At 47.3% G+C, this 14,721-nt stretch overlaps 1 protein-coding gene across 1 annotated transcript in view; it reads left to right on the plus strand.

Moving 5' to 3' along the window:
- The first annotated feature begins 973 nt into the window (after nt 1–973).
- PPM1F (protein phosphatase, Mg2+/Mn2+ dependent 1F) overlaps nt 974–14,721 on the plus strand; it is a 45,883-nt gene continuing 32,135 nt past the window's right edge. The window contains exons 1-2 of the mRNA XM_033956875.1: nt 974–1,572; nt 12,558–12,685. Of these exons, the coding sequence (XP_033812766.1) occupies nt 1,367–1,572; nt 12,558–12,685 (334 nt within the window). The 5' untranslated portion in view covers nt 974–1,366. The remainder of the gene's footprint in view (nt 1,573–12,557; nt 12,686–14,721) is intronic.

Consider the following 14,721-nt stretch of genomic DNA (forward strand, 5'->3'; position numbering starts at 1 on the left):
AATTTGCTCCGGATCAACATAAGAGAAGAAAAATTACTCAGCAAGTTTAAAAGCCTACTAAAAAGTTGGCATTTTAAGGACGCTTTTAACTGATTTATTTAAATTGTATGATTTTACAATGGACTAGGAATACTGCCAAATGAAAATTAGTGGGTAACTTTCCCCAACCTCTTGTTTCATTACCTATCCCTTTTCATTTGTTTTTGAATTGTATTTAAGCAACTTTTTTTCCGCCTCCCTCTTTCAAACGTATTATTTTATTATAATTAGTGTTAGTTGTCCTGTTTGTTTGATTTTTATTTTAACCTAATTTTTAACCAAATGTAAATCGCATTGGATTTGGATTTGACGATCAAATCAAATATTTTAAATAAACTTGAAACTTTGTTCTCCCCACTGCCACACATTCAGCATCTGTCCTCAGCCTTTCTTTCCCCTCCTATATCCCGCATCAGTCCCCTCTCCTCCTAATCCAGCGACTGCCCTTTTCCTTTCCCCTCTCTCCTCCGAATCCAGCATCTGTCTCTCTCTACCCCTCTCCCATCTGACCTGCTGCTACCATTAGCATGTAGTGCAATGGTCTCAAACTCAAACCCTTTGCAGGGCCACATTTTGGATTTGTAGGTACTTGGAGGGCCTCAGAAAAAAAATAGTTAATATCTTATTAAAGAAATGACAATTTTGCATGAAGTAAAACTCTTTATAGTTTATAAATCTTTCCTTTTGGCTAAGTCTTAATAATAATATTGTCATTTATAGCTAAAGAGACATATGATCAAGAAACTGTTTTATTTCACTTTTGTGATTATGATAAACATACTGAGGGCCTCCAAATAGTACCTGGCGGGCCGCATGTGGCCCCCGGGCCACCAGTTTGAGACCACTGATGTAGTGTGTAGAACAGCAGCAGCAAAACAAAGACCGAGCACAGGTCCGCACTGCTCCTCCTCGCGGCTCTCGGTTCTGCCCACCTTTGACCTCACTTCTTGTTCCGGGGGCAGAGCTGGCAGCCGCGAGGAGGTCGGTCTCGTCGTCCTTTTTCAACAACGGCGGCGTCAGTGTGTGTCGCGGGGGGGGGGATCTTGCGGATATTTGGGGGGGTGCTATGGTCCCCGTAGCTCCTCCCCCCCGTGCCGACGCTACATGTACTCGAAACGTACAACAAGATCTCTTGAATGCAGCTGAACCAATTTAGAGGTGAATCTTAAGAGTGGGCGTAGGAGGATGTTTTCGGGGCAGTTTCTCCAGGCAGTGAGAACACGCACGTTCTTTAGTCTCGTGCCTATTTGCGGTTGGTTTTGACCTGGCAGTTGCCTGACTGCGTTGGTGCCGAGAGTTGTCTCACGCCTGCGTACCCCCAGCAAGCATGGCATCTGTGTCGAGAAAGAAAACGGGCTGCATGTCAAAGGAAGCCGACGAGGCCTCGCGCTTCCTATATTTATTCCTGCAGGAATTTCCAGGCCCGCTGGACCCAGAGGATCCTCTGCCCCAGACGCCCCAGAACAGCCTTCTAAGCCAAGATGAGGTGCTGGGGGAGATGTCGGAAGTGGCGGTGAGGCTACTTCAGAACAGGTGAGTGCACACAGACAGGCAAGGGAGGACTCTGAAGCAACTAGGTGTATGGCGAAACTGTCCTTTGGCAGAGAGGGAGAGTTAATGTGGGGAGGGGGGGAAGCCAAAGCGTCATAAATGTTATGGACTTATAGAGTGGGAATCGAAGACATACAAACTGAATTGCGTGTAAGTAACAATGAACAGGGAGGAGTCGGAGTCTGCTGTGCAAAGAAGTCTGTAGAATGGAAAAAAGTATAAACAGTTTTGTTGCAAGCCCAGGCTAGGTCAGCAAGTGACTGCACCTCTCTGGTTCTTTGCCTTTAGGGGTATTTATCCAAAAACGAGTCCTCGCATGATTGCTGCATTCTTCACATAATTGCTTCTGGGCCCAAATTGCCGCTCCTACATAAAAACCACAATCTTCCCCACAAATGTGTTGGAGCAAATGGGAATGAAATATGCAAGAGAGTAGCAATATGGAATTCTCTTCTCTCTCTTGTCTTTATCTAACCCATTGTTTTAACATGCACATACTTGCTCTTTCAGCACATTTTCAGATTAACCTTAAGAGTTAAGGATCAATCACTTAACCAGGCCCAAACATCAAGTAAGTATGCCTGTGCAGTGCTGACCAGAGCTCCTGGTTGGTACCTCTGAAAAGGAGTGTCTCTGTACTCAGAATACTGGAGACATGGCAGCAAGATTCAGCCTGCAAGGCCTGGGGGCTCTGGTCACTGGTACTTCTCTCAGGTCTCCTGTGCCTCTCACCCCTTCAATCCATTCAAAATGCTGCTGCACTACTCATATTCTGTGAGAACTGCTATGCTCACATTACCCCTCTCCTTGAGTCACTTCATTGGCTCTCCATCTGTTTCTGAATACAATTCAAACTTCTCTTACTGATTTACAAGTGCATTCACTCTGTTGCCCCTCAATATCTCTCCTCACTTATCTCCCCCATGAACTCTGTTCATCAGACTTACCGTACTCGATGAACAAAGTCCCTCTTATCTGTACCCTTCTCCTCCACTGCCAACTCCAGACTCTTTCCCTTCTTTCTAGTCATACCAAAAGCCTGGAGCTGGCTGCCTGAATCAATACGTCATGCTTCGTCTCTAGCAGTATTCAAATCCAAGCAAAAGCCCACTTTTTTGAAACTGCTTTCAACTCTTAACTCCCACTCGCTGTCAGATACCTATACCCACTGTATCATTCCTTCTGCCAGAATCTTCCCAATCCTGAAATGTCCTGTCTGTCCAAATTAAATTGTAAACTTTTCTGAGCAGGGACCGTCTGTTGAATGTTAAATGTACAGCGCTGCATACACCTTTCAGCACTATAGAAATGATAAATAGTAGTAGTAGTCTTTACAGATTGTGTCTGTGTTCTTGAATGTCATGGTTAACATACAGGATCAATTCAATAATTAGGCAAAACTAGGTGGTTTCTTGGGGCAGCAAAGACTAGTTGTATTCAAAGCAAAACAATAGGTACTGACAGCTACAGAAACTTAAAGAACTATCCTTGATTACTTGAGTTTAATTATTAAAATCATGTGGAGGGGGGACTTCAGGTTAGATGCATAAAAGTTAATGGAGGGAGGGGCTAAGACTTAAAGTTTCCGTAGGGCTCCCATCACTCTTATACAGATTCTGATGTTCTCTTAGGCCTCCATGGCTGGCGTCATGACTGTTGCAGTTTTCCGGGTCTCACTGTGTTTGTCCCAGATGCAGTGAAACCAAGAAAACTGCAACAGTCTGATGATATACTTCAGCTGTAATGCAAGGCTACAGCAGGCTTCCTGTTGGAAGCTTTGATGTAACAATGGCTGTCTTGCTTGTAGCTTACCACTTCCTGACCAATCCTACTTTCACTTCCTCTCTCCTTCCTTGCTCTTGCCTTCTAAATTCTTTGTGCCATTGTTGCCTCTGAATTCCCTCCCACTCCTGAATTAAAACGGAAGAGCAGTGACAAGCTACTTCTGCTTGAAATCAAATATCGGTAATAAGTTCTAGTAACTGAGTTATGAGGGTCACAGGGCAGTATCCTTCTCATCTCTGTTTTATCTGTTTGTCGCTTATTCCAGGAAGTGAAATATCTTTCTTATCCTGTGCAGTTCTGACTGCTGTTACTCAATCAGGCCCTGTGTCCCATAGCGCATCATATCTAGTAACATAGTAACTTAGTAAATGACGGCAGATAAAGACCCAAATAACATAACATAACATAACAACTCACTTGTATATCAAATAGTCCATCCAATCTGCCCAAACATACACTTTGTAATTTAATGATTTAATTTAAATTGTTATTTTTCTTAAATATATCTGGGCCAGAAATCCAAAGCTGTACCCGGTACTGTGCATAGGTTCCATCTACTGGAGTCTCCGTCAAAGCTCACTCCAGCCCATCTAAATCATCCCAGCCTATCCTCAACTGATTTATTTTGTAAAAACTCTATTTTTCCCTTATTGCATATCCAATTTTTCTATTCCTAAAGCTTAAAAAAAGGAATAAGATGCTTAATTCAAAAGGAGTGAACAGAACAAAACCGAAAATCCAAAGTAAATATTTAGTATAGAATTAATGCAGGAAGCCCCATATTTTCTTACCAAAGGCAATTTATTCACAAAAATAGCAGAGAAATTTGTTTTGATTTGGTACTTATATAATTGGTTAGAAAAAATTCCACATTTGTCATACTGTGTCTAGAAACAATCATTTAAAAAAAGTTGCAATACATTTCTCAATTGATATAGAAATATGACTGCAGATAAAAGCCAAATGGCCCATCTAGTCTGCCCATCCACAGTAACCATTATCTCTTTCTCTCTCTGAGAGATCCCACGTGCCTATCTCAGGCCCTCTTGAATTCAGACACAGTCTCTGCTTCCACCACCTCTTCTGGGAGACTATTCCACGCATCTACCACCCTTTCCGTAGAAAAGTATTTCCTCAGATTACTCCGGAGCCTATCACCTCTTAACTTCATCCTATGCTCTCTCATTGCAGAGTTTCCTTTCAAATGAAAGAGACTCGATTCATGCACATTTATATTACGTAGGTATTTAAACATCTCTCAAGAACAAAAATCTAAATAACAATTAATTCAAAAATCTAAAGAAAATGTTATCCCAGGACAAGCAGGCATGATATTCTCACATGTGGGGTGACGTCATCTACGGAGCCCCGGCGCGGACAGCTTTTCAAGCAAACTTGATTAAAGTTTCAAGTTTGCACACTGCACCACGCATGTGCGTGCCTTCTCGCCCACTAGAGGGCGCATCCCACCTCGTGGTCCTCAGTTCAAATTTTTCCGCGGAGCAAGAAAGCCCTGTGGATCTGAGCTCCAGTGTTTTTGCCTTCTAGCTGCCGCGTTTAGTTTGTTTTTCCCTTCGAATTAGTTCGCGGTGCTGTTTTCCTTTCGTTTCTTTTCAAAAAAAAAAAAAAAAAAAAGTCTTTCGTTTTTCGTCGGCCTCCGGGGGCTCCCGGAAGCCGTGGCCGCGGGACGTTGGTACGTTCCCGGCCTTCTTCTTTTTCTTCGTGGATGTCCCGTCCTGTTACGGGATTCAAAAAGTGCAGCCGGTGTGAGAGGTTGCTTTCCATCACTGACCCTCACCGGTGGTGCATCGTTTGTCTTGGGCCCGAACATCCGACAGACTCGTGTGATCGCTGTGCTACCTTCCAAAACAGGGCCCTCCGTCGCCGTAAGGCAAGAATGGCCGAATTGTTCGCCGTCGACGCGCCGTCTAAGGCCTCGACGTCGGCCTTGGCTTCGGCCCCGGCCTTGACCTCGGCCTCGGCGTCCTCGGGGGCCTCGGCCTCGCCTCGGCCCTCTTCCTCGAAGGCGTCGTCAGTGAAGCAAGCTTCGGGTAAGTCCTCTGTTCCATCCCCTTCAGCAAAGAAGCCATCCTCGAGTCAGGCCAAGGCGGGTGGGTCGACCCCGGCCCCACATCGGACCTCGACTCCGCACACCCCGAGGGAATACTCGAGACCGAGGTCGCCCTCCAGGGAGTGTGCCCCGGACTCGGAACTCCCCACCTTCGTGGGGATTCCGGCCTTCCAGGATCTCCTCCGAGCTCTGATCTCATCGGAGCTGTCGGGAGCCCTGGAAGTGTTGCAGCGTGCTACGGTTCCGGCGACCTCGACCTCGGCCTGGGCGCCTTCGGTCTCGGAGGCCCCGGCCTCGGCTCCCTCGGGAGCCCCGGCCTCGGCGACCTCGGTCTCGGGTACTGTGGCCCCGTTCACCTCGGTCTCGGCCCCGCCCCGGACCTCGACCTCGGGGGAACCCCCTGAGCACAGTGTAAGGCCCAAAGAAAAGTTGCGCAGAGTGCGCCGCCTTTCCTCCTCTTCCTCCGGGTCTTCCAGACACGCCTCGCCCTCGACGCGACCTCGGACGGGGCGTCGATCGAGGAAGTCCAAGCGGCCCCGAGGCTCGCCTCGGCGCGACCGTTCCTCGTCGTTCGGGGGCGAGGCGCTGCAGGTGTCGGAGCTGCGCCTCGACAACCCGAGGCTCCTCCGCTCACCCCATGGGAAGTCTTCCCGGGCCGCCTCGCCGAGGAAACGGGAGAGTGTCCCACGAACCCCGGGGTCCTCACCCAAGGGTTCTGCGAGGAGGATAACTTCCCCTTCCCCCTCGAGGGCCCTCGAGAGGGGATCCTGGGATTCGGGATCGGTTGTGTGGGGTCCGAGTTATTCGACGAGTCATTGGACGCGGCGACCAAGCGCTTGTCGGAACAGGAGCGCTCTCTAGCATCCCTGGTCCGCCCCAAACCTAGGCCCCCGCCGCAGAAACCCTTTCGGCCTCCGCCGCGCCGATACCCTCAGAAGTCGACCCCGGCTTTCTCGAGACCGCCTCCGAGACGTCCGTCTCAGCGAGGCAGAGGGGGACAACCCCAAGCCCCGGCGCAGGGCCCTTCTAAGCCGGCGCCTTCCTTTTGACGGGCTGAGCGGACGGGGCGGGTTCCCCTCCGCACTTTCACAAGAACCCCTTCCTATCGGGGGCCGTCTTCGGTCCTTCCGGGAGGCATGGACCGGGATTACCTCAGACGCTTGGGTGCTCCGGATCGTCTCCGAGGGCTACTCGCTCAACTTTGTGTCCTCGCCGCCGGACAGTCCCCCAAGTTTAGTCCCCTGCAACCGTTCGCAGCTACCGACCCTTATAACCGAAGCCAAAGCCCTCTTGAAGCTTCGGGCGGTCGAGCCGGTCCCCAGGGACCAGTGGGGCACGGGGTTTTACTCCCGCTACTTCTTGGTCCCAAAAAAGACCGGGGACCTGCGCCCCATACTGGACCTCAGGAAGCTCAACAAATTCCTGGCCCGGGAGAAGTTTCGAATGCTGTCTCTCCCGGTTCTGTATCCCCTCTTGGAGGAAGGGGACTGGATGTGCTCCCTCGACCTGAAGGAAGCATACACCCATGTTCCGGTGCACCCCGCCTGTCGAAGATTCTTACGATTCCAGGTGGGGGACCTCCACCTCCAGTACAGGGTACTGCCCTTCGGCCTGGCCGCGTCCCCACGAGTATTCACGAAGTGCATGGTGGTGGTTGCGGCAGCCCTCAGGTCGCGTGGACTTCACGTGTTCCCCTACCTGGACGATTGGCTCATCAAAGCCCCGACCAGGGAGGGGGTTATCTCAGCGACCCGACAGTCTATTGCCTTCCTGCAAACTCTCGGGTTCGAGATAAACTTTCCAAAGTCTCAGTTGAGGCCGTCGCAGTCTCTTCAATTCATAGGTGCGGTGCTGGACACGGTGCGCCTACGCTCCTACCTGCCGACCCAGCGGTTGGAAGCCCTGGTACGGATGAGCCACCAGGTCTCTCAACTGTCGAAGGTGTCGGCCAAGCGCATGATGATGCTGCTGGGCCATATGGCCTCGACGGTACATGTCACACCGTTTGCGAGGCTACATCTGAGGATCCCTCAGTGGACCCTCGCGTCCCAGTGGCGTCAGGAGTGCGATCCGGTGTCTCGCCTCATTTCGGTAACTCCGCCCTTGCGGAAATCGCTGCGTTGGTGGACAGACTCTTCAAATCTGTCCATGGGGCTATTGTTTCGCACTCCGCCCTTTCGCAAGGTCCTGACCACGGACTCCTCGGAGTACGCGTGGGGAGCCCATCTCGACGGTCTTCGCACGCAGGGCCTGTGGTCGGCAGAAGACCGTCAGTGTCACATCAACGTGCTAGAGCTGCGAGCCATCTTCCTAGCACTTCGAGCCTTCGTTCACATATTGCAGGACCAGGTGGTCCTCGTCCGCACGGACAATCAGGTGGCAATGTATTATGTGAACAAGCAGGGAGGAACGGGGTCATGGCCCCTCTGCTCCGAAGCTCTTCGCCTCTGGGAGTGGGCGGCCTCCCGGAACATCTTCCTCCGGGCGGTCTACATCCAAGGAGAACGGAATTGCCTGGCGGACAAACTGAGTCGACTTCTGCAACCGCACGAGTGGACTCTACACTCAGCTGTTCTACGCGAGGTTTTCGCTCGCTGGGGAACGCCACAGGTGGATCTGTTTGCCTCTCCGGAGACACACAAACTACCACTATATTGTTCTCGGATGTACTCGCAGGACCGTCTGGAAGCGGATGCCTTCCTACTCGACTGGGAAGGGAGGTTCCTGTATGCATTCCCTCCGTTCCCTCTGATCATGCGAACGTTGGTACACCTAAAATCGTCCACGGCCACGATGATTCTCATAGCACCTCGATGGCCGCGTCAGCACTGGTTCTCCCTGCTGCTCCAGCTCAGTGCCAGAGAGCCTCTTCCCCTGCCTGTCTCTCCTTCTCTGCTGTCTCAGAGTCAAGGATCCATGTTACATCCCAATCTGCAGTCATTGCACCTGACAGCCTGGTTTCTTGTTCCCTGACTCCTCCGGACCTGTCTCAATCGGTGAAGGAGGTGTTGGAAGCCTCCCGCAAGATCTCGACGAGGCTTTGTTATGCGCAGAAATGGACCAGGTTTTCCACCTGGTGTTCGTCTTTTCACCTGGATCCGGTATCAGTTCCGGTATCCTCGGTTTTAGAATATTTATTTCATTTGTCGCGCTCCGGCTTGAAAACCACTTCGGTGCGGGTTCATCTCAGTGCGATTTCCGCTTTCCACCAACCTCTGGAGGGACGCCCTCTGTCACTCCATCCCTTGGTGACACGCTTCATGAAAGGGTTACTCAGGGTTTGCCCCCCTCTTAAGCCTCCGGCTGTCGTGTGGAATTTGAATGTAGTTCTGGCTCAACTGATGAAACCCCCTTTTGAGCCACTCAACAAGTCCCTCTTGAAATTTCTGACTTGGAAGGCGGTGTTTCTGATTGCCCTCACCTCCGCCAGGCGGATTGGGGAGTTGCAAGCCTTGGTTGCGGACCCTCCTTTCACTGTCTTTCATCACGACAAGGTGGTCCTCCGCACCCATCCTAAGTTTTTACCTAAAGTTGTTTCGGACTTCCACCTCAATCAGTCCATTGTCCTTCCTGTGTTCTTCCCGAAGCCCCACTCCCATCCGGGCGAGACGGCGCTTCACACGCTTGACTGTAAGAGGGCGTTGGCATTTTATCTTCAACGCACCAGGCCTCATCGGAAGGTTCCTCAATTGTTTTTGTCCTTCGATCCCAATCGATTAGGGCACCCAGTTTCCAAGCGCACTCTGTCTAACTGGTTGGCCGCTTGCATTTCCTTTTGCTACGCTCAGGCCGGCCTTCCTCCCCCGGGTCGAGTCACGGGGCACAAGGTCCGAGCGATGGCAGCTTCGATAGCTTTCCTCCGATCCACTCCGATGGAGGACATATGCAAGGCTGCCACTTGGTCTTCGGTTCATACATTCACCTCTCATTACTGCCTGGACACTTTATCCAGGAGTGACGGCCGGTTTGGCCAGTCAGTTTTGCAAAATCTGTTTTCCTAAATTGCCATCCTCCCACCTGCCCTTTTTTGGTTAGCTTGGAGGTCACCCACATGTGAGAATATCATGCCTGCTTGTCCTGGGATAAAGCACAGTTACTTACCGTAACAGGTGTTATCCAGGGACAGCAGGCATATATTCTCACAACCCGCCCGCCTCCCCGGGGATGGCTTCCTTGCTAGTTATGGAACTGAGGACCACGAGGTGGGATGCGCCCTCTAGTGGGCGAGAAGGCACGCACATGCGTGGTGCAGTGTGCAAACTTGAAACTTTAATCAAGTTTGCTTGAAAAGCTGTCCGCGCCGGGGCTCCGTAGATGACGTCACCCCACATGTGAGAATATATGCCTGCTGTCCCTGGATAACACCTGTTACGGTAAGTAACTGTGCTTTATTTGCCAGAGTGGTGGAAGCACCTACTGAAAACCATTTACTCAAAAGTGGAGAAAAAGCCTCAACCATCAATAATATGCAGACGGCAACCCAGTGAGTTTTTAAGCCGTTCTTATTTTGTATCGTGGGCAAAAAACTCCACTACTATCAAAATGTCATTTTCAAAAACGGAAACATCCCACCACTGTGCACAGGAAAAAGAAACAGAACATGAGAACAAAAAAACTGTACTTGGCTTCACTGATGATCCATTACTCCATCCACTATCATGATGTTCCGATCAATATACCATAGCAGTCAAGATAAGCAGCCAATTATCTCAGCAGGAAGACCCTAGACCCAGAGGGAGTGGTCACTGTTGTATAGGGCATTCAACTGTATAGTACGCCGCTGGGGGCATACAGTGATTGATCTCATGGTGTCGATGAACAACAAAAAGTTAGACCAATTTTTCAGCAGAAGAATCGAGCCGGGAAGTAACAATTAGACACCCTGGTTCAACAGGGTTTGCTTTGTGTTTTTCCCCTGTGGCTCATGAAAGGCCAGGTCAAGATAGCGAACCATCGTGAGCAGGTAGTCCTGGTGGCTCTTGAATGGCCACAGCAACCATGGTATGGGGATCTGGTGTGCCTGCAAAAGGACAGAGGTCTCAAGCTTCCAGTGCATGCAGATCTTCTGTTGCAGGGTCCAGTTCCCATAGAAAGTCCATTTTGGATTTATGGCATGGCTCTTGAATGTGCAGCCCTAGTGCGAAAAGGCTATTAGGAGATGATTATTGCTACCCTTCTTGGAGCCAAGAAGCATACCACAATTGCCGCATATGCCTTGAGGCTGTTTCATCAGTGGTGTGCAAAAGCTCGAAACCCTCAACATCACTGATGTTAGTGGTTTTGACTTTTCTGCAGGCTGGCCTGGAGAAGGAGCTGGCAGTTGGATGTCTTAGACTGCAAGTGGCAGGTCTCTCGTGTTTCAGATCACAGTTGGGCAAAGGATCCTTAGCTTCGCATCCTGACATAGTCAGATTTTTGAAGGGGTGCTCAGGTTGAGGCCTCTGGTAAGAAAACTGTTTCCCTCATGGAACCTTAACATCGTCTTGGATGTGCTCAACAAGGAGCCTTTACAGGAGGTGTTGCTGCTGAATCTATAACAGTGAAGACAGTTTTGTCTCTGTGAGAAGGGTGTCGGAGGTTCAGAGAGCTGTTCTTCAGATTTACAATGGCAGGTATTTCTCTTCGCCCTGTTCCTTCGTTTTTGCCAAAGGAGTGGTATCATCATTCCATGTCAATCAGGAAGTCAGATTGCCTGCTTTTCAGACCACAGGTACCAAAAAGAGGGACAAAGTTTTGCATCTGTTGAGTGTACAGTGAGCTCTCTGATACCTTGAAGTAACCAATGATTTTCGTCTTTCAGATCATTTGTTTGCCTTAACCAGTGCTGCTAGACTGGGCAAACTGGCATCTATGGTGACCATTTCCAGATGTAGCATAATTTAAATATGCTTGGGATAGACAGGGTGAGGATGCAGGAGTAAGTACAGAGCTGACAGGTCATGTTAAAAACATTGATTAAAGTGGGGATGGAGGACTGGTATATGGCTTTAAGTATGGTGAATTTAAATATGCTCATTTATCCAAACTGGTACAAAAGTAGAGATAACATATTTTAACTGGGCAGACTGGATGAACAAACTGGTTTGCCATCATTTATTCTCATAGGGGTGATGCCATAAATTGTTCTAATTACATTGTAGTGATTTACTTGTGGCATGGCAATATTCTATTGTGTGTGTTATGATTACTTTTCATGTAGCAAAGATGGTAACACCCAAAAAATCAATGCAAAACTGCTGAAATATACTGCTGCTCTAACCTTAGAGGCATGGAATGTATGCTAATAATCTGTGTACATGATCACTAATAGGCATGGAATGTGTGTACATGATCACTTGCAATTGCACAGATTGTTCTAAAGATTACCCTAACACTGAATCTTTACTCCACCTCCAGAGGTCAAGTAAAGCTTCCAGTTCCCACTGACTTCAGTGGAAAGAGGGAGGAAAAGGAAAGAAATTCAGCATAGCATGTAAAGATTGGGGACCCACATCTCCCAGGTTCCATGGTCTGAGAGGCCCTTGGACCAGTGTTCCCAAACCACTGCTCTCTCTCCTTTTCTTTATGGACCAATAATACTTCTCTAGTCCCAGGGCTGCTTGGCCATTCTTCTGTTACCTGCCATCTTGGAAAATGGTGGTAATTTGGCTTATGTCAAAGTGAACTGACTAGAAGCAGGTGATTTTGTAGCATTCTGGTTTCAAGGTCCTCCCTGTGTTGGGACCCAGGACCTGAACACCTCTGAAGTTAAAATGGAAGCAAAGTTTTGTTAACTTTCCCTTTTGTTTTAATGCATTGATTCCAGTTTATCAAATTGTTGCATATTATTACAGTAAAGTTAAAACAAAAAAAAAGTTCAAATTTAATGCAGGCATTTAGCGCTGTTAATACATGGGGCTGTTACTATGCTGTGTTTGAAAATCTCCTTTCCTGTAATTAACCTGTGACAGATTTTAGGGAATGCCTTATTTTTATAGGATTTTAGTGTCCTTAAGATCTGAGTCCAACTTAGAGCTCAAGCTCTGGGTTTTTGAGGTCCACCTGGAGTGATGTGATCCCTTCATGTCTGGGCATGTAACAACTGTTTCTTTTTCCTCGTTGTGACTCTCAGGGATGCCACCCCTCTTCTAGCGGCAGCTTTGGCCTATGCTTCTGTTAAGAGTCTGTTACAGGCCGACCTCTCTGACTTCATCAAGAAGCAGGACAGCAAGGAGAGAGAAGAGGAGGATGAAACTACCTGTAAGTATCTCTGAAGGGTTTCTGGGAAGAGTTGAATTGGAAGAGGGCTGCCCACAGATTACCGCACTCTCTCATCACAGTACTGTTCAATTTTTTTTATAAATCATCTTTATTCAGTTTCAAGTAAAAACATCCATAAACAGGCCAAAAAACATTGCAAAAAGTACACAAAAAAACAGCAACAAATGCCAACAGTAAGGTCTGTAGGGTAACAATCATGAGTATTGTTCAATTTTAAGAACATCCCTTGGCAATTCAGTAGTGATAAAGAGGGACATCTTCTGAAGCACCTAGCCCAGTCAGAGGTCTGCAGCTTTTTTTTTAGTTTTGTAAGTAGATGTCTCCTGCTGGTCTGTGATGTCACAACTGATTGTCATGACTACAAATTCAAGCTGAACACTTGTCTTCTCGATTCTCATAACCTCAGTGTAGTAGGGTAACATAATCTTAATCTGGTTCTTTAGACAAGGGTAGAGGAGGGCATTTAGCACATCCCATATCAGCTTTTTAGATGTTCTAATTCAAAAAGTGGATGGCAAAATTAAAACCTCTATTTTTCAAAAGGACATGAACAGAAATACAATGTTAAGATTTGATAGTATGCATCCTGCACACTTGAAAACGATCATTCCTTTTGCTCAGTTTTTGAGATATAGACAAGTGTGTGCAATTCGAACAAAACTTTTTTTCAAGAAGCTAAAACTCTTGAAGAAAAATTAAAAACACGTTTTTATCCCCATTCAGTGGTGAAAAACTTAAAAAAAGAGCATATAATAACCCTAGAGAATCTCTTGGAACATAAACAAGCTCAGGAAGAAGGAGAAGTGATCTCATGTGTATTGAAACAAACCCAAGCATCCCCAAGAAATATTAATAAATATAAAAAGTATCTTCCACTTTTAAAAACACTGCCGTTTTGAAAATAGATTTATTTGCTCAATCAAGGAATAAAAATCTAGGCGATTGGCTTTGTCACACATCCAAAGAATCATTTGAAACACAAGAAAGATCGCAGATCACATGACATAGCCCCTGTGGACAATGTTCTAATTGTAATATTATGACTATGATCAATAACTTTATCAATCCTGGGGATGGCAAAACATATTCTTTAAATGGTCCACCAGCTGTCAATCTACAAATGTTATATATGTTTTGAAATGTTCCTGTGATATGTTATATATAGGACAGACATCTAGAGCGTTAACAGTAAGAATGACGGAACATAAAAGTTGTGTTAACACCCAAAAAAATGTCAGCTCCTGTAGTGTCACAATAAAAAAAAACTTGTGGAATACACTATTCCCTTCCAAAAAATAGGCTAATGTTGGATCTAAACGTTCATACACCTGATTTAAATTGAATATATTTGATATATTAGGATCTCAAGCGCTCGCAGTTAAGAGCTCTTATAGTGTCACACTGTGTAGAATTACAACATAAATTTGAGAATCTGATGTGTTGGGTAATTGACATGCTACCTACGTTATTGAGACACGGAGATATAAGGAAACAACTCTGGCAGAAAGAACAATGGAATAATCGATTGCAGACTGTATACCCTTTAGGGTTAAATACTGCCTTAGAGTGGCAACCGTTTTACTGATGACAGGTGGTGCCTTTTTATGAAGAACATAAGAATTCTGCTTCACATTTCGTGTGGATGTTGTATTTTTTGCAAGTATGCTTATTTTAAATTTGAAAGTACCTCTTCCTTGCTACGAGGAGGAACATGCGGATATTTTTGAAAAGGATGTTTGACATATGCTGAGGGTTACATCTGAAGACTAGCTGCTTACACACTCGTAGGAATTTAACCTTTTGTCCGTACCTTTCTTGATCTTGAAGGATTATTTCTATTTACAACAACTGTTTGCTTTTTAATACAGTTTTTTCGACTGAGGTGCCTAGTGAATCACGCATCATGTTCGTGATGATGTCATGACGCCCAGCTCGTTTTGAATGAGTTGAGCACGTCTCTCGGTCCCATGGTCATTTTGGAACTGCCTAAGTCGGTGCTGTGCAGCGTGGATGTT

The sequence above is a fragment of the Geotrypetes seraphini genome, chromosome 8, assembly GCF_902459505.1.
Source record: "Geotrypetes seraphini chromosome 8, aGeoSer1.1, whole genome shotgun sequence".
NCBI classification, from domain to species: Eukaryota; Metazoa; Chordata; class Amphibia; order Gymnophiona; family Dermophiidae; genus Geotrypetes; species Geotrypetes seraphini.